The sequence below is a fragment of the Gopherus evgoodei genome, chromosome 10 (genome assembly GCF_007399415.2).
Source record: "Gopherus evgoodei ecotype Sinaloan lineage chromosome 10, rGopEvg1_v1.p, whole genome shotgun sequence".
In the NCBI taxonomy this organism is placed as follows: Eukaryota; Metazoa; Chordata; order Testudines; family Testudinidae; genus Gopherus; species Gopherus evgoodei.
Genome location: NC_044331.1, coordinates 78,674,345 through 78,698,456, shown reverse-complemented (window position 1 = coordinate 78,698,456; position 24,112 = coordinate 78,674,345). Strand labels below are relative to the sequence as shown.

The 24,112-nt window shown below is 48.6% G+C and overlaps 1 protein-coding gene across 2 annotated transcripts in view; it reads left to right on the top strand.

Moving 5' to 3' along the window:
• The window catches only part of PEMT (phosphatidylethanolamine N-methyltransferase), a 98,247-nt gene that overhangs the window by 49,767 nt on the left and 24,368 nt on the right, over positions 1 to 24,112 (top strand). For both annotated transcript variants that reach the window (XM_030578124.1, XM_030578123.1), the window contains exon 4: positions 19,002 to 19,147. In XM_030578124.1, the coding sequence (XP_030433984.1) occupies positions 19,002 to 19,147 (146 nt within the window). The remainder of the gene's footprint in view (positions 1 to 19,001; positions 19,148 to 24,112) is intronic.

The window sequence follows — 24,112 nt, the reverse complement described above, 5'->3', positions numbered from 1 at the left end:
GCTGGGATGCGTGTGTGGAGGATACAGTTTGAACTCTGTATTGAAACAAATGGGGGAAAGCAGAATCGAGTTGTGTTCAGTTAGTAGAATCAAGTGATCTCTGTTAGCAGCCTTTAAGCATCATGTTTTCTTGCTCTGCTCTCTTACGGTTATTTACCCTAACTGATTTTGTACTGGAATAATTGGAGGGTCTTCATCGTGATCTGTTTGCACAGTACGTGCATGTACAGCTGCTGCATTTTTTAATCTTCAGGACCAGAGGAAACAAATCTATGCATCCTCATTAAGAGTTACAGCATTTCCTGTGTAGAAGAGGGAGGATTACCTGTGCATTTAGCAAGCAGGATGTTTAAACTCTTATCTGAGATCTCCCTTGATAATGCCTATGTTAGCTAATAATATAGAATGGATGAGATACTGTACATTATGGTAATATGTCCTTAAATGCTAGTTCAGTGGAGGTAACACACAGATTCTTACAGAATTCCCGCATTGCCACATTTTGTCTAGGAGTCAATAGGTTAGAGTCACTCTAGCCGCAGCGCGGTCATTAAAGATGGGTCTGAACTAAATTCCCCGATCCGGTTATGCCAGGGTCAGAGCTAACAGGTTTGTTAGTACTTCAGATAATTTCAATGGCATAAAAATCAGAGGGTAATTCGTACATGGTTTTGACGGATTTTGCTTCTTAGAAATGATACTGCCCACTGCCCCTCACTCTCCTGTATTCCTCACGGCCACCACACGTTGCTGAAACGCATGTAGGGAAGCTCGTAATTAGTTTAGACCATAATTGAATTTAAGGCCATAAAAAATGTCATGTGTGTATTTGGCTTATGTAATACAGAGATAAATCTGTTTGGATTTCACAGGGGAACGGTCTCACCAACCAGTTTCACAGCTGAGCTGGTTGCCGGCTTTCTGGGATTCAGCACGATCTGGTTTTTGACATGCACAACAGCCAGGTCAGAGGTGGAGGACTCCACGTTTTCAGAGGCTGTGCCAGCTATTAAACTTGTTGGCATGGCATGCACAGCCCTGGCAGAGCTCCCTTTGTGGACACTGTTGTTAGGGTCTCGTACGCTAGACCGGCACGCTCCTAACCTTCCCTCAGACTGCAGCCCTGTCTTTCCCCTGGCTTCTCTGGCACATAGGCACAGGCTTTCTGTCTGTTACCCCTTCAAGGAAATTGGGTTCCACAGCCTAGCTGCTCTGGGCCCCCAGGCAGGCTCACGAAATTTAAGGCCATAATACCTCATGTTCACAGGGCCTTCCCTCCCATTTCACTGTATTTACACAGACATTACAGACGTGGTGGGGGCCTGAACTGGGGCCTCGCTACAGTTGTCCCCTATTTCTCCCTCTCTCATCAGCTCTGCCCCAGGACCAGTACTGACCCCTTAGATTTCCCAGTAGCTTGAGCAGTCTCCTCGGGCTCCAGCTGTATGGGCATTTTGCAATTTAATCCTTCAGGGCTTGTGAGAGGTAAAGCAAACAGGTCCACACGTGGGCTTTGCAGAGGTTTCTGAACACAATTACTCTTTACTTTAGAGAGTAAAAACAATAAACAGATCCAGACAAAAATAAGAGATGCCTACATGTGTTTTCCAGTCTCAGTTTCCTCACCACTCTTCTTGTGAGCACTCTTTGGGCTTAGGTCAGAGTCCTGTTGGGTGTCTAGGATCCTTTTCCTCCAGCTCATCACTTCTCCTCTGAATGATGGAGTCTCTCACTCTGACCCTGTAGTCAATGCCCTTCCACTCGCGCTCTCAAAATGGCTGGTGAAAGACCCTCTCTTTTATAACCTCCGGTCCCCTTTGTTCAGTGATCCTCTAATCAGCCTCATCAATTGATCAGCATCCCTCTCCAAGTGATCCGTTGCTTAGGCCATGTCTACATCTAAAATTTTGCAGCGCTGGTTGTTACAGCTGTATTAGTACAGCTGTATAGGGCCAGCGCTGCAGAATGGCCACACTTACAGCAACCAGCGCTGCAAGTGGTGTTAGATGTGGCCACACTGCAGCGCTGTTGGGCGGCTTCAAGGGGGGTTCCGGGAACGGGAGAGCAAACCGGGAAAGGAGACCAGCTTCGCCGCGGTTTGCTCTCGCGTTCCCGGAGCCACCCAGCAAACCGCAGGGAAGGAGACCTGCTTGCTCGGGGTTCCGGGACCGAGAGAGCAAACCGGGGAAGGAGACCAGCTTCGCCGCGGTTTGCTCTCCCGTTCCCGGAGCCACCCAGCAAACCGCAGGGAAGGAGACCTGCTTGCTCGGGGTTCCGGGACCGAGAGAGCAAACCGGGGAAGGAGACCAGCTTCGCCGCGGTTTGCTCTCGCGTTCCCGGAGCCACCCAGCAAACCGCAGAGAAGGAGACCTGCTTGCTCGGGGTTCCGGGACCGAGAGAGCAAACCGGGGAAGGAGACCAGCTTCGCCGCGGTTTGCTCTCCCGTTCCCGGAGCCACCCAGCAAACCGCAGGGAAGGAGACCTGCTTGCTCAGGGTTCCGGGACCGAGAGAGCAAACCGGGGAAGGAGACCAGCTTCGCCGCGGTTTGCTCTCCCGTTCCCGGAGCCACCCAGCAAACAGCAGGGAAGGAGACCTGCTTGCTCGGGGTTCCGGGAACGAGAGAGCAAACCGCGGCGAAGCTGGTCTCCTTCCCCGGCTTGCTCTCTCGTTCCCGGAACCCCGAGCAAGCAGGTCTCCTTCCCTGCGGTTTGCTGGGTGGCTCCGGGAACGCGAGAGCAAACCGCGGCGAAGCTGGTCTCCTTCCCCGGTTTGCTCTCTAGTTCCCAGAACCCCGAGCAAGCAGGCAAGGAGAACCGCTTGCTCGGCGGTTCGGGGAACGAGAGAGCAAACCGGGAAAGGAGACCAGCTTCGCCGCGGTTTGCTCTCGCGTTCCCGGAGCCACCCTGCAAACCGCAGGGAAGGAGACCTGCTTGCTCGGGGTTCGGGGAACGAGAGAGCAAACCGCGGCGAAGCTGGTCTCCTTTCCCGGTTTGCTCTCTCGTTCCCCGAACCGCCGAGCAAGCGGTTCTCCTTCCCTGCGGTTTGCAGGGTGGCTCCGGGAACGAGAGAGCAAACCGCGGCGAAGCTGGTCTCCTTTCCCGGTTTGCTCTCTCGTTCCCCGAACCGCCGAGCAAGCGGTTCTCCTTACCTGCTTGCTCGGGGTTCCGGGAACTAGAGAGCAAACCGGGAAAGGAGATCAGCTTGATTACCAGAGGCTTCCTCCTTCCACGGAGGTCAAGAAAAGCGCTGGTAAGTGTTTACATTGGATTACCAGCGCTGGATCACCAGCGCTGGATCCTCTACACCCGAGACAAAACGGGAGTACGGCCAGCGCTGCAAACAGGGAGTTGCAGCGCTGGTGATGCCCTGCAGATGTGTACACCTTCAAAGTTGCAGCGCTGTAACTCCCTCACCAGCGCTGCAACTTTCTGATGTAGACAAGCCCTTAGTTAGCTTCCCCCTCTGGAGGTCAGACTTGAAAACCTGGGCCTGAGTGGCAGCCCTCTTTGTCCCCAAGTGCTCTAGTTGAATGGACAATCATCAAAGTTTAACGACCTCGTTATTGCCAGCCCTGTGCTGGGTGCAAGAATTTCTCCTGTTTCCTCCTGTGGATTTTAGCTCAATATGGAGGCAAAGGCTAGCTTTGCAGTCAAAATAGAGTTTTCAGTCTGACACAGATACATAGGGAGTTCCCACTATCACCTAGAATTCATAAACGTTACCTAGCTGTGGTCTCCAAATCACCACACAGATCATAATGAAGGCTTGAAGGAAGGGCCTGACTTTAAATCCCTGAGTGAAAGGACAGCCAAGTTACTGGGTATCACTAATGTCACACTGAACAAATGTATGTCTCTGTCCAATTATGCAATAATACTTAGCATGTATATAGTGCTTTTCATCTGAAAATCTCAAAGCACTTTACAAAGGCGAGTAAGTGTCATCATCACTAGTTTGCCGAGGAGGTAAACTGAGGGACAGAAAGGTGCAGTTACTTGGCCAAGGTCAGACAGCAGGTCATCGGCAGCAACCCAGTTTCATGACTCATGGACTTATCCACTGGATCAAGTCCATCTTAAGTGACCTATTCGTGTAGTAGATTTTTTTTTTTTAATTTGCATGGCTTCCCAAGATGACCATGTTTTTGTTTGTGTGTGGTTTTGGTTTTAACCTCTGCATTTAATTGGTACCAAAGTAGGTTCAAAAGGTGCTGTAGTCCAAACATAAATCTCTGCCAGGTAATCTTGAGTGGCAAGAGCTGTGGCTTCAGAATGGTGGGGATGTGTGCAGATGAGTTTTGTTAAGAGCCATCGCCTCTCCAAAATGAGCCTGCTTTCAGCGTTGCAGGGCCCCTACTGAAAATGCTGACCTTTGTTTCTTTGCTCAAAATCTGATAAGTTACGATGGCCTTCACTCCTAATTCCTGGCCCCTGCACGTCCATAAAGACATCAGCAGGCCCAAAAGACTACAGAGCACAGATGGCAAAAGAGCAACAAACATGATTGTGAAAACATAAGCAGTGCCCCATTGCCTAATGGAGATGCTGTAATCTCAACGGCTGATTATGTCAGGAAAGTGGCTGTCTTGCTGTTTCATTCGCGGCTCCTTTCTTTTCTTTTTCTGAGTCATTTCTGCTTCAGCGTGGCAGAGCCAAACTAACTAGTAAAGAGCAGACTGTTCCTCATGCATTAAATAAATTACCGGGCAGGTTCCTAGTCCAGAATCTTTGGCGATGGATGGTGGTTAGGGAAGCAAAAAGAGAACATCGTGTGGTTTGCGGGGGTTTGGTAGTGGTTTCAGATGCCAAGTTGAGACTGTAATGCTAGCCATTTAAAAAACAAACCCATCAAATGTCTTATGTGGGCAGGTGGTGTCTCTGAGCAAGAATGAACTGTGGACTCCACCAGGTGTTAATTTTTTCAATAGCTGCAGTTTTTTTAATTTTAACTGCAGTTTTAAAAGACTCTCTCAAAGCCAGGGGGAGGGAACAGAGCATCCCTGGAGAAAGCACAAGCGGTTAAAATAAAGCTTCGCAGCATGTTAGTTTTTCCTCCAGTCTTGGGGCTTGTCTACATCAGAAAGTTGCAGCGCTGGTGAGGGAGTTACAGCGCTGCAACTTTGAAGGTGTACACATCTGCAGGGCATCACCAGCGCTGCAACTCCCTGTTTGCAGCGCTGGCCGTACTCCCGTTTTGTCTCGGGTGTAGAGGATCCAGCGCTGGTGATCCAGCGCTGGTAATCCAATGTAAACACTTACCAGCGCTTTTCTTGACCTCCGTGGAAGGAGGAAGCCTCTGGTAATCAAGCTGATCTCCTTTCCCGGTTTGCTCTCTCGTTCCCGGAACCCCGAGCAAGCAGGTAAGGAGAACCGCTTGCTCGGCGGTTCGGGGAACGAGAGAGCAAACCGGGAAAGGAGACCAGCTTCGCCGCGGTTTGCTCTCTCGTTCCCCGAACCCCGAGCAAGCAGGTCTCCTTCCCTGCGGTTTGCAGGGTGGCTCCGGGAACGCGAGAGCAAACCGCGGCGAAGCTGGTCTCCTTTCCCGGTTTGCTCTCTCGTTCCCCGAACCGCCGAGCAAGCGGTTCTCCTTCCCTGCGGTTTGCAGGGTGGCTCCGGGAACGAGAGAGCAAACCGCGGCAAAGCTGGTCTCCTTTCCCGGTTTGCTCTCTCGTTCCCCGAACCGCCGAGCAAGCGGTTCTCCTTACCTGCTTGCTCGGGGTTCCGGGAACTAGAGAGCAAACCGGGGAAGGAGACCAGCTTCGCCGTGGTTTGCTCTCGCGTTCCCGGAGCCACCCAGCAAACCGCAGGGAAGGAGACCTGCCTGCTCGGGGTTCCGGGAACGAGAGAGCAAGCCGGGGAAGGAGACCAGCTTCGCCGCGGTTTGCTCTCTCGTTCCCGGAACCCCCCTTGAAGCCGCCCAACAGCGCTGCAGTGTGGCCACATCTAACACCACTTGCAGCGCTGGTTGCTGTAAGTGTGGCCACTCTGCAGCGCTGGCCCTATACAGCTGTACTAATACAGCTGTAACAACCAGCGCTGCAAAATTTTAGATGTAGACATGGCCTTGGAAATAAATCCTGCTGCACTGGACAAGAGAGGACAATGAAAAGCAATGAGAGTCTTGCGTGTCTTCAGTGTAGTTGGAAATGAATATCTTGGGTCTAAATATATTGTGCACCTTAGACAGTATGTGCTTCCTATCTGGAACCTTCTTTATCAAACTCAGCTCATTTCTTGGAAATGGCTCCTGGAGGGCCTCTGACCTAGGGAACTGTTAAGCAAACTGCGTAAGAGAATTAATTGCTTTTGTGCAATTGTTATGGCCGTTAGATTAAAATTCTCTGTGATCAAAGTTCTTTGTTCTCGCAGGACCTCTCTTACCTGTAAAAACCTTTTCTGATCTTCTGTTGTTTGGCTGCCCTAGAGGTTTGCGACATTTATCCTGAGAGTGCCTGACTTGACAAGCCTTTATTCTTCCCTCAATTTATGGCTAAAATGACTCTCCAATGCATTAGCCTGATTGTTGATATCTTTCCCCTGTGTGGATTCAATACAGCCTCCCTCCAGTGCTGTCACCTGATCCCTCTAGTTTCTGTTTTTGCAATGCTTTCTGAATATGTATGCTAAAGTCCCAGTTACTTTCTCTCTCTTGGTTTCCATGCTGTGCCCATCACCTTGGTATCTGAGCACCTCTCAGAGTTATGAAGTGAACATGCACACCTAAAGAGAGAGAGCGAGAGAGACTTTTCTGGCTATCAGAGGCTGGATTTTGGTTGTTTGTGTTATGATTTATTTTTGGATAGAGTATTATGGTTTGGGGGCTGGGCAAAGTAAGTGGGGTTTGCATTTTGCTCTGCTGGCACTAAGGTTCCTGGCCATCCTGATGTCTTCTGGGAAGGAGTTCCAGATCTGTGAGCCAGTTGTCGAGCTCTGTCTCCTGCACGCTGGAGTTTCTCTCCTGAACTTGACAGTTCCAGGAGAATGAAGCCATCCCAATGGGATCTTACCAACCCCTGCCACATCTTTCAGGCAGGACAGCAGGATTGACCATCTCAAATGCTGCAAAGAATCCTAGCAATGAGTATCGGATGCCCATGGCCACAGGAGAAATCCCGTGCCATCAGTGCCAGCTCAGCTCCATGCCCTGGGCTGATCGGGAGAAGTCCAAGGTATTGGCCGTGTCTAGACAGAGCTGAAGGTGAGCTGCTCAATTAGCTCGCTTAGGAATGAGAGGTTAGACACTAGGAGAGGATGGTTGCATTGGGTCATTGTTTCTTAAGCACGGGTTGGATTGCAGGAGGATGGTCTATCTCCCTCCTCAAAGGGCACACTGACAGTCTTGGTAGGCAGGCTCCCCAGCTGCTCTCTCATTGCCCAAGAAGGGCATAGAAGGGAGGCCTCTCTGTTCCTGCCCTGCTTTGGACTTCCTGTTGCGAGCGGGCTGAATTCAAAGAGATGTGTTATTGGGCCGATGTCTCGTACGCGGTTCCTGCTTTTCTGAGAAGCCATCTCCGATGCAGGTGATTTTCTCTGAGAAGTAGGTAGATAATTTGTCACCGCTGGAAGTGCTGATGATTCATGATCCATCCCGGGTGTGAATGAATCAGATGATCTATCATTCGGCCCTGTGGTATCATTTAAACAGACACTGTCAACTTGAATTTCTTTTAAATGGGCTACTTTTTGAAAATGCATGTCCCTTTAAAGAGCATTCGGCAGGAGTATTTAAAATGCCTCTTACAACACATTTGATAAGGCTTCCTCTCCTCCCCTGCTGCCATTGCTGGTAAAATACAGCCTTGCAGGGTTTGGGGGAACAGTATCCATGAGCGCTGAATGCCTCTCTGAGAGCAGGACACGAGAGTGATGTCTGCCACACTTCAGGGTACCTGCACCTGTGTTCCCTCTCCATGGTCCCTCAAAGGTACCCACTTAAGGTTTCTATCTCCTTGCTATAGGCACCGACTCCATGGTGCTCCAGGGCCGGAACACCCACGGAGAAAAATTAGCTGGTGTTTAGCACCCACGGGCTGCCAAACTCCCCCTACCAGCACTGCCCACCTGCCAGCAGCCCACAGTGATCAACTCCTCCCCCTCCCTCCCCATGCCTCCTGCATGCTGTGGAACAGCTGTTCTGCAGTGTGCAGGAATTGCTGGGGGCGGGGAGGAGTTGGGACAGGGTGTGTTCGGGGGTGGGAAGAGGCAGGGCAGGGGTGGGACATTAGTGGAAGGGGTGGAGTGGAGATGGGACCTGCAGCTGAGTGGGGGTTGAGCAGGGGTCGGAACCTGTGCTTCCTGCCATCACCCCTCTTGGATGGAGACGCTCATCTGTGTCCTTCCTGACTGGGGGGGGTTAAGGCAGCATTACACTGCAGGATGCCCAGCAAGCCAGACTACCTAACAACCAGCGGCTGTGCTTTGCTTTCTCTCTGAGCGCTATGAATGTGCATCGCCAGCAGTTACAAGTTACCTCACAGCTCTTTCTGAGCCAGCATCTTTGTTCTTCAGGTGAAAGCATCACAGAGAAAACATTTAAAAAAAAAATTCCAAGTTCCTAGACGCAAGGTACATGCTAACCAGAGGTGTCCTTTGGAACTCAAGGAGGCCAGAATCTTTCCAATTTTGTTGTGCTAGGGCACGAGGTAGGAAGTGCAAATGACAGTCAGCAAAACAGAGAAGCTGTCTGTATACACAGTGCTGTCAAGCAAACAAGGGGAGCAAACATTAACGAAAAGAGACATGTTTTTGGTGGGTTTCTTGTAGAAATAGTAGATATGAATAGGCTTGTGGGCTGCGGTTGTCAACACCGCCCGGGAGGAGTTACATACTGACCTAAATAATATGCAGGCAGGTGCTGTTAGAAATGTTACGTAGTTATCAGTGAGAAGAAACTGGCAAGAAAATGATGGACAAAGGAGTTGTTGATGGTAAAGGCAGGAAGAAATAATCTGCTATTGTGATGCTTCTGGTCACAGCGTTCGCTGCGAGTGAATTATTGGATCTTCTACCACAATCGGCCCCCGTTGACTGAGAGGAGCACTCACTGCCAGTCTAATTATTCCTGTGTAGTGCGACTGCTCTGTGAATAGCAGACTAAGGGGCAGTATTGTTACAGCCACTTTAATATTTGCTGCACCTGAAACCTTTGCCAGGGAAGAAACTCTTGCATAATTCTCACTGTGATCTCCCTAAATAACCTCCCACCTCTGTCTAGACTTTCCCGTTATTAAAAATCTTGCTCGATCGTGCAGAGACATCCTTTGGCGATGCTCTCTGCCTTCCTATGTCCAGTTCTTTCACAACCATTTTTAGTTCTCCGTTTTGAGAGGGTCGCTAAAATTTGTGGGGCAAATAGTGGGAAGTGCTCATTCTCACAGCAGCAACCCAGCCTTCTTGACCAGGCCCTGGAGATCTTCCAAAGGAAGGTGCTCGCACAGGGCTATTACTGCAGCTCCTAGGATGACCGGATATCCCATTTTTATAGGGACAGTCCTGTTTTTTGGGACTTTTTCTTATATAGATGCCTATTACTCCCCATCCCCTGTCACCCTAGTCAGGCCTGAAGCCAGCTTGGAAGATTCAACTAAGTGCAGATTTCAGTGCCCAGTTACTTGGTGGAGATTCACACGCCCGGAGCATCATGTTGCAGTTCTGCTCTTGAGACTGTACAGGCTTCCAGGTGATTCTGAGTGTAGTTAAAGGTGCTGGCCCAATCAACAGGGAGGGCCAAGCCCTTTTGAAAATTGACTCACTGATTTCACTATCCTAAATATGGATTTAGAAGCCTAGCTTCAGGCTTCTATTCTTGACAATCTTGGTGTTTGTCCCCTCTGTACCTGGGTGGATTCCCTTCTGCAACCTGTAGGAGAAACCTTCCTTTCCCATAAGCCCGAACGAGCTTTATTCTTCCTTTTTATGTCTTTGTACCCCTGGTCGGGCACAAGTTTGAAAATCATTCCCACATTTTATGGGCTTTATTCTCTGCAATTTCACACCTCGTTTGTTAGTTTATTTCTAGTCCATTTGTTTTAGCTCACAAAGTTAGTGTCACGTGCAGAGCAACAGATGGATCATCTCAATGAGCCTGTCTCTCTTAAGAGAACAGGTGGGGAGAACCAGGCCTGTTATCTTGGGCTCTGAATTTGAAAACCCCCATCCATAACAACCTACAGAAATGTGTTGTGCAGTACTATTTCTTTGTACTTTGTATTTTCTTTGCAGCCTCTCCAGACGGAAGTTTTTGGAGAGAGCCTTCAGTTTTATAGACTCATAAACTTTTAAGGTCAGAAGGGACCATCAGGGCCATCTAGTCTGACCACCTGCACATTGCAGCCACAGAACCTCACCCACCCATCTTGTAATAGACCCCTAACCTCTGGCTGAGTTACTGAAGCTCTCAGTCAGGTGCTGCTATTAATCAGGCAATTCCAGATCAGTGCAGCTGGGCCGATTAGTTGCCTAGCAGCAGAGTTAGCAGGGAAGCAGGCCAGTAGCTGGTCCTAGTTGGCCAGACCCGTGATGCAATCCACCTCCCCTCCCCCCCTGCAGCAATTCTTTGTATGGGAACATTAATATTGGGGAAGCATTTAATGTCTCAGTCTCGGCGTTTGGAAATGCAGTCCAGCAGGTGGAAACAAGAAAAAGCCAGAACCAGGAGACCTGCCAGCACTTTGCACATCCCCAGCGTGTGCATCACTGCTCCATGAACTACAGCTTGCGATCCACTGGGATGGTCCAGATGGTATCTTGCATTAGGCTGCAGTGAGTGTGCTCTGATCTACAAGTAGGCTGCAGCTGGTGGAGCCCAGGATGGACCTTCTTAGGGGCTGAGGCAGGGCATTCTTTATGGAGGGCCCTTAGCTGTGTGCTACCTTTCTGCCAGAGGTTGAGACAGCTGAGACCACCTCAATTCCAGAGTGCAGTGCAAAACTAACCCCTGTGCACAGACCTTCCCTTGATAAGAGTTGCTGAAAAGTGGCTCAGGGATGCAGCTTCCTCTCCCGTGCCATTCAAGCAGTGTCACAGAACATGTTCTTCCGTCAAAAAGCAGTAGTGATTTCTTAATCCTTCGGATCGGTCAGGTGCTTGGATCCCACGGTGATCCGTGCTTTAGAAATGCATACTGTAGATAGGTAGATGGCTGTTAGGTCAGTGGATCTGGGCCTCCATGCATGTGCTTTGGGGTCATGCCCAGAGCCCACTTCGATGGTGGTCCACTCTCCTTCCCTGCCCTGACTACATGAAATAGGGGGAGGTTTACAGCAAGAAGGGTCATAGGGTTCCTATTTGCAGTGGATTTCAAACCTATCTGGACACAGCATGGAGTTAATTGTCTCCTCCTCCTAACAGATGACATGATGCTTTGGTAGGACACTGGGCTGGTACAGTAAAGATGACATGTCCAAGACAAATGGTGCAAGGAGCATTGCAGAGACATATGTTAAAAGGGTCATTTTAATGATGCATCTACTACTTTTCTTTTGTCCGAATGAAGGGTGATTGGCTAGTGCCTTACCCACATAACAAGGGTACCGTACAGTGAGATAAGATTGTCTTGCAGCTGCCAATGTCATGTTATAGATGCAAAAATGATTAGAGTTGCTGAAGACTGTGTGTCGATTGTCATGGCACAAGTTAATAAATGCTTAAAAGGTTTATTTACCAATTCTGAAAAGTCCTGTGGTCATCATGTATAATGCAAATAGAGATTCTGTGTGGGAAGATATAAAACTTTACTACAGGGGAAGACAGTCCATTATCTCAGTGCAAACACGTCCCTCTTAGCTGTAAGCTAAACACCAGGGGACCAAGCAGACATGCTGATTAGAGGAACTGATGTTTGCATGAGTATCCACGCATGAAAAGAAAGGTTGAGATCATTTGGAGATAACAGTAAGAGGCAGACCCTGCCAAAACAAACCACATCACATGCTGGCTGTGGCTGGAAAGACCTGAGGTCTGATTCTCAGTTACCTCATCCTTGTGCTTTAAGCCACCTTTGTGCTCTTTGTACTCTGGGGCCATGCAGGGTCCCTAGTGTAAGTTAGAGCAACCTTGTGGTTGCTGTAACATAAGCTTTAGGAAGCAGAGAATAGCCTTAGTGCAGGCCACGTCTACACTACAGCATAAAATCGAAATTATTAAAACCGGTTTTATAAAACTGGTTTTATACAATCGATTTTACGGGTCCACACTAGGGCACATTAATTCGGTGGTGTGCGTCCATGGTCTTAGGCTACCATCGATTTCCGGAGCGGTGCACTCTGGGTAGCTCAGTAAAAGAATGGGACCGATAACTTCGATTTCCGTCCACACTAACCCTAAATCGATTTAGTAATATCGATTTTAGGGTTACTCCTCTCGTTGGGGAGGAGAACAGAAATTGATTTTAAGAGCCCTTAAAATCGATTTAAAGTGCCTTGTAGTGTGGACGGGTACAGCGTTAAATCGATTTAACGCTGTAGTGTGGACCAGGCCGCAGTGTGCGCTAGCCATGCTGCTGCTATGCTCCCAATGCACCTTTTATGTTGGGGCCTGGAAGTAAGACATGCAGAACCTTGACACTAGCTCTGCTCTGGCCAGAGAGGCCCCTTGTACCGAGAGTATCTTTCCTGCCCACTTTGATGCGTCTTTGCCTGCCAGAGCTCTGTAGACAGGCCCTAGCACAGCTAAGGGGCAGGCCCTTAATACTATGCAAAGACATGAGCGACCTAATCCGCAAACATCTGCATGACTGAAGAGTTCTGAAGCATCCCTAGAGGGTTGCTTTAGTAGGCTGTATGTTACTTTGCTTAATGATTTTATTTTGAAGCAAGCAGCATAAATGACAAGAGGTTGCTCTTTGCTATGGGCAGTGTCCCTTTCTTGCTGTCATCCTCCTTGTCTCACTCTGGGATTTGTGCAGATCATTTAAGAAAAACTGGCCACAGCTGGCCTTACTAGCCTGCTTTGAACCAGCTGCCCCTGGGGCCATGTTTAGCCTACTCAGCCATATCTTGGTGCTGTTCAAGTCAGTGGCAGTTTTTGCACTGACTTTGGTAGGAGCAGTTCTTGGATCTATGCACAATATTCCACCAGGGTTGTAAGTGGAAAGAGGTGCTGCATATAATGTTTTCTGTCAGGCCTATTTCCTTTATCTGCCATGGGTAAAATATTTGATCTGGCAGATGACGAACCTGGTTGAAATGCTCTGTTTGATGTAACTTGCTGACGTACTCCCGCTAATACTGCTCCTTCCACCTGGGTGTGAGTAACCAGCTTGTCAGATAATTGCAGCCATTGCAGAGAGTTTTGGAGTGACCTTGAGCTGTGTGGAACAGCAGGAGAGAGATGAAAGCAGCAGAAGACGGAAGAGATGATAAGATGCAGTATGTGAAGGTACAAGCGTTAGCCTGTAATGTTAGAAGATGCTCACATGACCACTTTGTGTTTTCCATCTGCAGCAGTGTACCTGATTCTTTTGCATGGGAGAGAATACCTGCAGGACTGGCTTTAGGCCTATTCCACCAATTCCCCCGAATCGGGCCCCGCGCCTAAGAGGGCCCCGCGCCCAGTCATAATCCCTTCCCTGGCTAGAGGCGTCTTTTTAATTTTTACTCACCTGGCGGCGCTTTGGGTCTTCAGCGGCACTTCAGCGGCGGGTCCTTCACTCTCTCTGGGTCTTCAACGGCACTTTGGCAGCGGGTCCTTCAGTGCCGCTGAAGACCTGGAGCGAGTGAAGGACCCGCTGCCAAAGTGTGTCAAACACTCAGAGCAGCGCCAGGTGAATACAAGCCCTATGTGATATTTTACATGTTTTGTTTTTTTTTAAGTCATACGTGCCAGGGCCCTGTCGAAACGGTTTGAATTGGGCCCCGCACTTCATAAAGCTGGTCCTGCTTAGGAACCCTGACCCTGGCTCCAAGTGCCCTACTCTTAGGAACCCTAACCCTGGGGCGGGAAGCTCTACTCATAGGATCCCTAACCCTAGTTCCAAGTGCCCTGTCCTTAGGATCCCTAGCCCTAGGATGGGAAGCCCTACCTATAGGATCTCTAACCCTAGAGCAGGGCGCCCTACCCGTAGGAACCCTAACCCTATCTCCAAGTGCCCTACCCATAGGAACCCTAACCCCAGCTCCTACTGCCCAATCCTTAGGAACCCTAACTCTAGGGCTGGAAGTCCTACCCATAGTAACGCTAACCCTAGCTCCTAGTGCCCTACCCAGAGGAATCCTAACCCTAGGGCAGGAAACCCTAGCCGTAGGAACCCTAACCCTAGCTCCAAATGCCCTACCATTAGGAACCCTAAACCCAGGGCAGGAAGCCCTACCTATAGGAACCGTAACCCTAGCTGCAAGTGCGCTACCCATAGGCACCGCAACCCTAGGGCGGGAAGCCGTACCCATAGGAATCTTAACCCTAGCTCCAGTGCCCTACCCTGAGCAACCCTAACCATAGTGCGGGAAGCCCTAACCATAGGATCCCTAACCCTAGGGCGGGGCTCCCTGCCCATAGGAACCCTAATCCTAGCTCCTAGTGCCCTACCCTTAGGAACCCTAAACCCAGGGCGGGAAGCCCTATCCATAGGAACCCTAACCTTAGCTCCCAGTGCCCTACCCATAGGAACCCTAACCCTAGGGAGGGACGCCCTACCCATAGGAACTCTAACCCTAGCTCCAAGTGCCCTACCTATAGGAACCTTAACCCTAGGGTCAGGCACCCAACCCATAGGAACACTAACTCTAGCTCCAAACACCCTATCCTTAGGAACCCTAACCGTAGCTTCAAGTGCCCTAACCTGGGAACCCTAACCCTAGCTCCAAGTGGCCTACTGTTAAGAACCCTAACCCTTAGGGCAAGAAGTCCTACCCATAGTAACCTGAACCCTAGCTCCAAGTGCCCTACCCTCAGTAACCCTAACCCTAGCTCCTCGTGCCCTACCCTTAGGAACCCTGACCCTAGCTCCAAGTACCCTACCCATAGGAACTCTAACCCTAGGATGGGGCGCCCTATCCTGAGCAACCCTAACCCTAGCTCCAAGTGCCCTACCAATAGGAACTCTAATCCTAGGGTGGGGCGCCCTACCCATAGGAACCCTAACCCTAGCTCCAAGTGCCCTACCCATAGGAACCCTAACCCTAGCTCCAAGTGCCCTAAACTTTGGAAACCTAACCCTAGGGCGGGAAGCCATACCCATAGGAACCTTAACCCTAGCTCCAAGTGCCCTACTCGTAGGAACCCTAACCCTAGGGCGGGAAGCCCTACCCACAGGAACCCTAACTCTAGCTGCAAGTGTCCTACCCATAGGAACCCTAACCCTAGCTCCTAGTGCCGTACCCTTAGGGTGAGAAACCCAACCCATGGGAATCCTGACCCTAGCTCCAAGCGCCCTACCCTTAAGAACCCTAACCCTTAGGTCTAGATGCCCTAACCAGAGTCACCCAAACCCTAGCTCCAACTGCCCTATCCATAGGAGCCCTAACCCTAGCTCCCAGTGCCCTACCCTGAGCTCCCCTAACCCTAGGGTGGGAATCCCTACCCATAGGAACCCTAACCCTGGCTCCAAATGCCCTACCCATAGGAACCCTAACTCTCGGGCAGAAATCCCTACCCATAGGAACCCTAACCCTGGCTCCAAGTGCCCTATCTTTAGGAACCCTAATCCTAGGGTGGTAATCCCTACCGATAGAAACCCCAACCTTAGCTCCAAGTTCACTACTCGTAGGAACCCTAACCCTCGGGTGGGGCGCCCTACCTATAGGAACCCTAACCCTAGCTCCAAATGCCTTACCCATAGGAACCCTAACCCTTGCTCCAAGTGCCCTACCCTATACCTGAATCCTAATTCAAGGCTGTTTAAATCACAGCATGGTGGTAACAGGGCCACCCAGAGGGGGGTAAGTGGGGCAATGTGCCCTTGGCCTCGCAGGGTCCCCCACGAGAGTTTTTCGAGGCCCCTAGGGTCCTTCACTCGCTCCAGGGCCCCGGAAAACTCTCGTGGGGCCCGGCCCCGGAGCTTCTTCCTCTGTCGGTCTTTGCCGGCGGGGATCCTTCCACTCCAGGGTGGAGGGACATCCCGCCACCGAATTACCACCAAAGTGGGACCCGTTGCCGAAATGCAGCCAGATCTTCGGCGGTAACTTGGTCATGAGGGGTCCTTCTGTTCCGGGACCCGCTGCCAAAGTGCCCCAAAGACCCGGCTGCGCTTTGGCGGCAGGTCCCGCTTCGGCGGTAATTCGGCGGCGAGGGGCTCCCACCGCGAGTCTTTGGGGCACTTGATGGCGGGTCCCATAGTGGAAGGACCCCCGGCCGCCGAATTACTGCCAAAGCGGGGGACCCTCGCCGCCAAAGACCCCAGGCCCTCGGAATCTTCTGGGCGGCCCTGGGTAGTAAATGGGCACCTTGCTTCCCTCCTTCCCCCAACACAAATGTATAGTTAGGGGGGCACATACTGCTCTGTGGGGAGTCTGAGTTGGTTCTGAACTCAGTTCCTCGCTTCTGAACAAGCCACTTCCCAGCAGAGCAGGGAACTCAGTGTGATTGGTCCCTGTAGGAAGAGCACCTCCATTTGACTGGCACAAAGAGCCCCATTAGCAGGAGCCTGACGGAGCCCTGTCTAGTGGCCTGTCTGGCTGAGGAAGCTGCATTGGATTAACTTCAAGTGTGGTGTTGAACTGATGCAGAAAGCTGTGTGACTACTCTTGTTTCAGTTTAAGCCAGTCTTTTTTTTCAGCTTAGTTTAAACTAGCAATTACAAATGAATTTGAACTAAACCAAAATAAGCCTGGCTTAAGCCGAGATGACAGTGTCCACACAGGCTAATTTTAAATCAGTTTAAAAAACGATTGGTGTAACATCTGTGTGTAGACATGGCCTTGTGCTTCTTTACCAAATGGGGGAAAGAGGGACAAAAATAGCTTGGAGAAGGAATCAGAGGGTCAGGACACGCACTCTGAGGCTGGCCTGCTTACGTTTCATGCACATTTGCAATTTAAGAGAAACCGTGTGTTGTGCAGGCTAGTTCATGGCATGTACAGCCCCAGGTGCTTTTGGGGCAGCACATGGGCTGAACAGAATCACTATGGATATTCTGTCTGTAGACAGCTGAAGTGGGCTGAATGCATCTGTGCACATCCAAGAGTGGTAACTATTGACCTTTCAAAACGATGTGTTTTAATGCTTCACCTCCTAGTTGTGGGATTGCTCTCATGACTCTTGTGCAGCCGGGTTTATTTGTGTCAAGAAAGGGGTATGTATAGGATGGTTAAGAGAGCGGGGAATGTATGTAGGTATGTAACTGATAGGAGATGTCATTCTGTGCCTTTAACACAGAGAATCCCCCCAGGCCTGCTGTAGTGTCAGCTACCAGTTTGAATAGCTGAATGTTATAATGAGATACTATGTGCTTGCTGTCTCATGAAGATTTTACCCTTGTTCTTTCATTGTTGGTTGTTTTCCTTCGTCTGAAATTAAAAAATAAATATAAAAAGACAGAAGAATACACAGTTTGCTCTTTGTGCAAAGGAAAACACCATAGTTAATTTAAATGGCACTGCCAAACTCCAAAGAGTTCAAAAAGCATAATTTCTGTCCCCAAAAGTCATATGATCAGTTTAAAAATCATGAGATTTAAAAAATTCCTAATAAATGTTGGGTTCTTCTTATTTGCCTTCTGTTTTTTCAAGTGTTCACATTTTCAAGTATGATGATTAGAACCTTTCAGCTTTCATTTTAATAAAAAAAAAAAGAGTCATACTCACATGACTCCAGGAGCTGAGGCTTTAAGAAACACACCACTGTCACAAGAGTCACAATAAAAGTGTGGGGCTTGGCAGCACTGTTTAAGAGCCACATCAGAGTGAGTGGGAAGAATAAAGTTTTACTCAGTCCACTCTCAGAAATTGGGGCCATAAGGAAATGTAGCTAAGATATGTTAGTGAAGAGAGTTATGCAGAATAGGTACAGTGTCGCATGCGCAGCTCATAAGGACAACTTTGTAAAAATAATTACTTGGGACTCTACAGCAGCCAGGGTGACCTCACATGGCAACAATTTTCACAGAAATAATGTGCATAAGCTTGCAGGTTCTCTTTCCTTTTCTCTATTTCTTAATAATAGCACTATCTCACATTGAAATGTAAATGTATTACATCAGTACTACCTGGGAAACTGATCCTGCCAACCTAGGGTGACCAGACAGCAGACATGAAAAATCCCGAAGGGATGGGGGGTGATAGGACCCTATATAAGAAAAAGACCCAAAACTCAGGACTGTCTCTATAAAATCGGGACATCTGGTCACCGTATGCCAACCCCCACTCTTGGGCATAGTTTTTAAGTCAATAGGGCCATAAGTATTACACTCAGTAATAAATCAATAGAGGGTTGGACCCTAAATTTCAAAGTCAACATGGTAATTATAAATCTGTGCTTGCTTGAAGGTATTGTAGGCTATGTTTATCAAGTATATTCTTGGAAGAATTTCCTCACTGTCTTTTCACCAGTCCAGACCCACCCTCCCTCTCGAATTTCTAATCTCACGTTCCAGCTGTGAACCATTCCTGAGCCTGTGTCTAACTCTGCAAAATGTTTTGTTGAGGGCATACAGGGGAGGATGGACAGGATAACCCTGTAGGTCTTTCACAGCTTCTTAATTCTTGTGAAAGTCCTGCCTTCCCGTCAGGCTTTACAACCCAAAGCAATAAATGTGGACAAGGCAGGTGACTTTTTTTCCCCCAGAACCTCAAGTGCGTGGGACAAAATGCATTTAAACATGCTACTATTTTTAGCCCTGTGTTAGGTTCCAAGTAAAAATGACTGTGTCAGCCACTGCTCTCATTGCTAATAAAACTCTGGCATTTGGCTTTTCTCAGGAAGTAATCAGCACGTATGACGAGCTGTATTCTGAGGAAAAAGTCTTTCTACCAAGTTTCTTTTCCATGTTCTATTCCCTACCGATGCCAGGAAAGCTGCTGAAGAGATGCTGCAACTAAAAGTCTCCCTTTTATTCTTGCCTCCTGCAGTTTCACGGAAGCCATGAGGAGTCAGCCGAAGCTGGAAGGTCTAGATTGCCTCTCTGTCTACTATGCAGGCTTGGCTGTTCTGGGAGTAGGGTTCTTGTTCGTCATCTCCAGTTTTTTAGCACTGGGATTCATCGGGACATTTTTGGGTAAGGCTGCCATTGGGCACACATGATGCAGTTTTCACAAACCATGTCTACCCTGTGAACAAGGGGTGTTGTTCCCAGCGTGCCGACTACCAACATCTGGAACCCTGTAGGTAGGTAGTTGGCACGGCTAAGCTGGGCTCCTGCTACCTGTGCGACTGAATCTCCACTGCTGTTTATACTCATGCTAGCTCTCCTTGAGCTACTGTGGGTCTGAAAACCCCACCCTGAAATTGTGGTGTAGATGTAGCCACAGAAAGTGGTCCCGGGGGCATCTAGCAAGGTGATTGGATACTTTGGATGGCTCGGTGGTTGTTGTTTTTTGGTGGTCCAGTTCGAGACCCCGTGAAGGGCCAGGTGCTCAGCCGATTCTGAAATTCAGGTTCCTTTCAGGTGCCTCAACTGAGAAACAAGCCACTCAAAACTACTAGCTACCTTGGCTATCTGACCCAGGGAGAGCAGACAGGAGACAAGTTTTTAAGCTCTTGGGTAAAATTTTCAAATGTGCAGAAAGAGACTAAGACCCACTGACTTCCAAAGAGACTTCTGTTTCTAAGTGCCTTGGGCACTTTTGAAAAAAAAATGGGACGTAGGTGCCTAAGCGACTTAGTCATTTTGGAAAACGTTCCCCCTGCCCCTCATCAGAAGGGAGGGAGGTAATGATCATTCCCACTTTGCAAAGGGGGAAGCCAAGGCGCAGAGAGATGTAGTGACTCGCCTGAGATGTTGCAATTAGGAAGACCAGGGCTCCAGAATGCACAGTCTGGCCACTAGTCGGTGCTTCCTCATTCCTTAATAGATCGTCCTCCATGTTTGTTGGTCACCCAGCACACGCTGGCTTCTCACCAGCATTTGTCTGACAGCCATCTTGTGCATAGCTCCTCCTTCACAATTTCCTCTTCCAGTTGACTCCTGATATCTAGAGCCTTGAGTCCTGGGGGCCTTGTTTCCCCTCCTCCCTGTGTCCAGGCACTGTGTAAATGTGGTTATTTGGTCAGGAAGTACGAGCCCATTAATAGTTTGCAGCGTTGTTGTATCGGTCCCAGGATACTAGAGAGACACGATGGATGAGGTCATATCTTTTATTGGACCAATGATAGAGCCAAGCTTTTGAGCTTACACGGAGCTCTTCTTCAGGTCCCTAGATAAACAGGACTCTGAAGAAGAGAGATTATTACCTCACCCATCTTGTCTCTCTAAAACCCATATTACTCAGCCAGCAGGTGTCACTCTAGAGTGAAAATGGGAAGAATTGAGAGTCGTCCAAGGGGAGAATAGGGAAGAGATGAGCAGTGCCGCTGAAACAGAGCATCCCAGAGTGGAAATGGACTTGAGTCTGGTTTCTATAGGGCCCTGAACTCACCTCTGCAGTAGAATTACTGGTTTGTGCCACCAACTTGGACTTTACTGCAGACCCAGCTATAACAAGTGCAGTGCTGGAGTCTTGCTATTTTCTTTTGAGACTCATAGACTTTAAGGACCATCATGATCATCTAGTCTGACCTCCTGCATGTTACAGGCCACAGAACCTCACCCACCTATTCCTGTAATAGACTCCTAACCTCTGACTGAGTTACTGAAGTCCTCAAATCATAATTTAAGGACTTCACATTACAGAGAAACCATTTACACTTGTTTAAACCCGCAAGTGACCTTTGCCCCCATACTGCAGAGGAAGGTGAAACCCCCCCAGAGTCTCTGCCAATCTGACCCAGGGGAAAATTCCTTCCTGTCCCCAAATATGGCACTCCAGGATGGCAAGGAAATGTTTTTCCTCTCAGGGAGCTGTCTTTTGAGTGTGCATTTCTGTTCGTTCTTTGAAACTATGGGCACCTTTATCTTTGAGAAAGAAGCGGGGTGAGTTCTCTAGTGCTGGTGGGATCTACATTTTGCTTTGGGGAAGGAAGGCTGTGTCTGATCCCTAAGAATGAGGTCATTGTGTTACATCCAAGGGAGATGAAAGTTTAGTATAACCTGAAACACCCAACGACCTCAAAAACGTATGGGAGTCGGATCCAACCCTTCAGCAAAATCAAGTTCCCTTTTGTCTTCTGTTACAATGATGGGGGCCATATGAGCATCTGGCTAGACAGATAGCTTCTGGACTGACCTCTTCAAATAATACGTTTAAATTGCTTAGAAATGGCGAATCATTTTGCCTTTTCAATGTAGGCTAAACTGCTGGAGCCTATGGACGACAATGAGTCACTCTTCCTAAACGAGTTTTTCTGTGCCACCCAATTTTCCACCCAGCAGCGTTGGTTCCACGCTCCATTTTGCGGCTGTTGAGCTTGTTCATTTCAGTTCATGCAGCTTCATTTTCTTTCCCGCCCACAAAATAATTCTTCTCAGCGGTCACTGGGGCTGGCTCGCCAGCATTTCCTTTCCTCATTGTGCCTTCACAATGGGAGCAATTTGCAGAGCTCTAAACACTTGCTGGAATTCTAGTTTAATGTTTGCTTCCAGTGCAGTTTGCCCTATTTTCTGACATGCATAGTGGTGGATAGTTGCCTTAAATGAGGTAATGGGGTTTTTTGCATGAGGGATGGAGGGTATTTTTCAGTCCATCTCTCTCCCATCTGTGCATTATTCCTTCCAGCAAGGAAAGCATTGACCGTGGTTTCAAGTAAACCCAACTTGACCAAACACTGTCAGGTGGGTTACATTGAAACTTATTAGTCTCTCTAGAGAAGCAGTGGTAGTGAGGCTTTATAGCCAGCTAAAGCAGAGGTGGTTTCCAGAGGAGGCTGTAGAAAGCCTGACATATGTATACTAAACTGCTCTGGAACCACAGAGATTCAAAATAACCCCTATAGGGTGGACGGGCACCTTGAATTCTTTCCTATGAACATAGGAGCCAGAAGCCCCAACCAAGACTGCAGATCCCAACCTCCAACCTCCTGAGAAAGGACTGTTCTCTATTTTGGGGACTTCCTTGAGACTCAAGTGGTGCCCAGGTCTTGTGTAGACACTCAGCACAGGGGTAAATTTCACCCTCAGAGAAAGAGACGCTCCAGTGGACAGTCCACCAGAAGTTTCAGGGCTTGGAGAGAGGCAGTGTTGCCTAGTGGTTAGAAAACTGGACTGCGATTCAGGAGACTGACCCAGGTTCTAGTCCCAGTTTGGCCACTGGCCTGCTGGGTGACCTTGGACAAATCACTTCTCCCTGCATCTTTGTTTCCCCGCAAGTAACATGTGCCTAGCTCCTTTATAACGCACTTCGATCTCTAGTGAAGAAAAGTGCTTTATAAGAGCTAGGGTTATTTATTGTTATGTAAAGCTTCTCCACTCCCCTTTGGCTGGAAATCTTACCAGATCTGTCCCTGATGACCAGGTGATATCGGTATTGCTCCAGCTGAAAATGCTGCAAAAACTGCCCCCATTTTGGGATTTTGGCTTCCACTTTTGGCTTAAACCAGGAACTGCAGAAGCACCAAATATATATAAAAATCACAGCTAGGAAAACAACAAACCAAACTTATTTTGAATCTCAAAAGAGTCCCAAGAAGTTTAATTTGAGATTGGGAAAAGGTTCAGTCAAGTTCTTCGTCCATCCAGACTGGTGCTCCCAAGTCCCGTAATCTCTACCATCCTATTATTGTTCATTAAAGGGAGAAACCTGGAGTGAAACCTGCGATCTGAGCCCCACTGAACATTGGCACAGCCCTAGCAGAAGGCTTCTTATGGACTTGGAGGCAATGCAACTGATTGCCAATGCGGGGAGATATTATTTTATTAGAGATTTTAGAAATGCATTTACCTAGAACCTGGAAAGTATCTGAGCCAGAGATCAGTCAAGCTCCCAAACACCCCACAGTTTGAGTCTAAATTTCTGGGGTTTAGATATAGTCCATTAGCAAGACCCAGGGCCATTTACAAAATTGAGATGCATAAGAACGGCCATACTGAGTCAGACCAAAGGTCCCTCTAGCCCAGTATCCTGTCTTCTGACAGTGACCAATGCCAGGTGCTCCAGAGGGAATGAACAGAACAGGTAATCATCAAATGATCCATCCCCTGTCGCACATTCCCAGCTTCTGATAAACAGAGGTTAGGCGACACCATCCCTGCCCATCCTAGCTAATAGTCATTAATGAACCTGTTCTCCATGAACTTATCTAGTTCTCTTTTGAACACTGTTATAGTCTTGACCTTCACAACATCCTCTGGCAAGGAGTTCCACAAGTTAACTATGTGGTGTGTGAAAAAATACTTCCTTTTGTTTGTTTTAAACCTGCTGCCTATTAATGTCATTTGGTTCATGAATTTCATTTGCCATCCAGGTTCATCTTTCTCATATCTTTTTTTTGGGTGGGGGGATGTTTGGATCTAAGATTTTAGCCCATGAGCCCCCTTTTGTAAAGTGTAGCCCGGCTGAAGGAGGACAGTATTGTGTCGGGAAAGGCTGTCTTGGACTGCAGAGATTGCTACATCGCTGATATTGACTAAAAGCTTCTTAGCTGAAATGGTCCATTCAGTGTTCTTAAATTTGTTTTTCCTTTCTGCACTGTGCACATTCTGATCTTTGATTTGTTACTTGTTTCAGGGGTCGGCAGATGCTCTCCCTCTTCCCATTATCAGTGCTGCCATTGATTTAGCCTCCATACTCAGACTTCATCTCCATTGTGATTTGTCCCTGCCAAAGATAAAACATACCCGTGCAGCAAAAGCATTTACCTTCTCCAGAAGCTCCCAGTACAAGCAGTGTGGCATTGCCGGAAGCTTTCTTTGCCTTTGCCTTCCTCTGTATGAAGTGTTCAGCTGCAGACCAGAGGCTTTTCTCCACAAAGCTTCAAGCCTCTTATTCAGGAAGAATTAGTTTGAAAGCAGGGCAATGGAATTGATTTGCTGGGGCCCTGTGACAGAGAACATGCTTTGCTTAACAGAGTTGTGCAGGGAGTGGGCATATGTTGTTGCTTCCATTAATAGAAGCCCAAATGTACTTTAATAGTCAACAGTAAATAAACG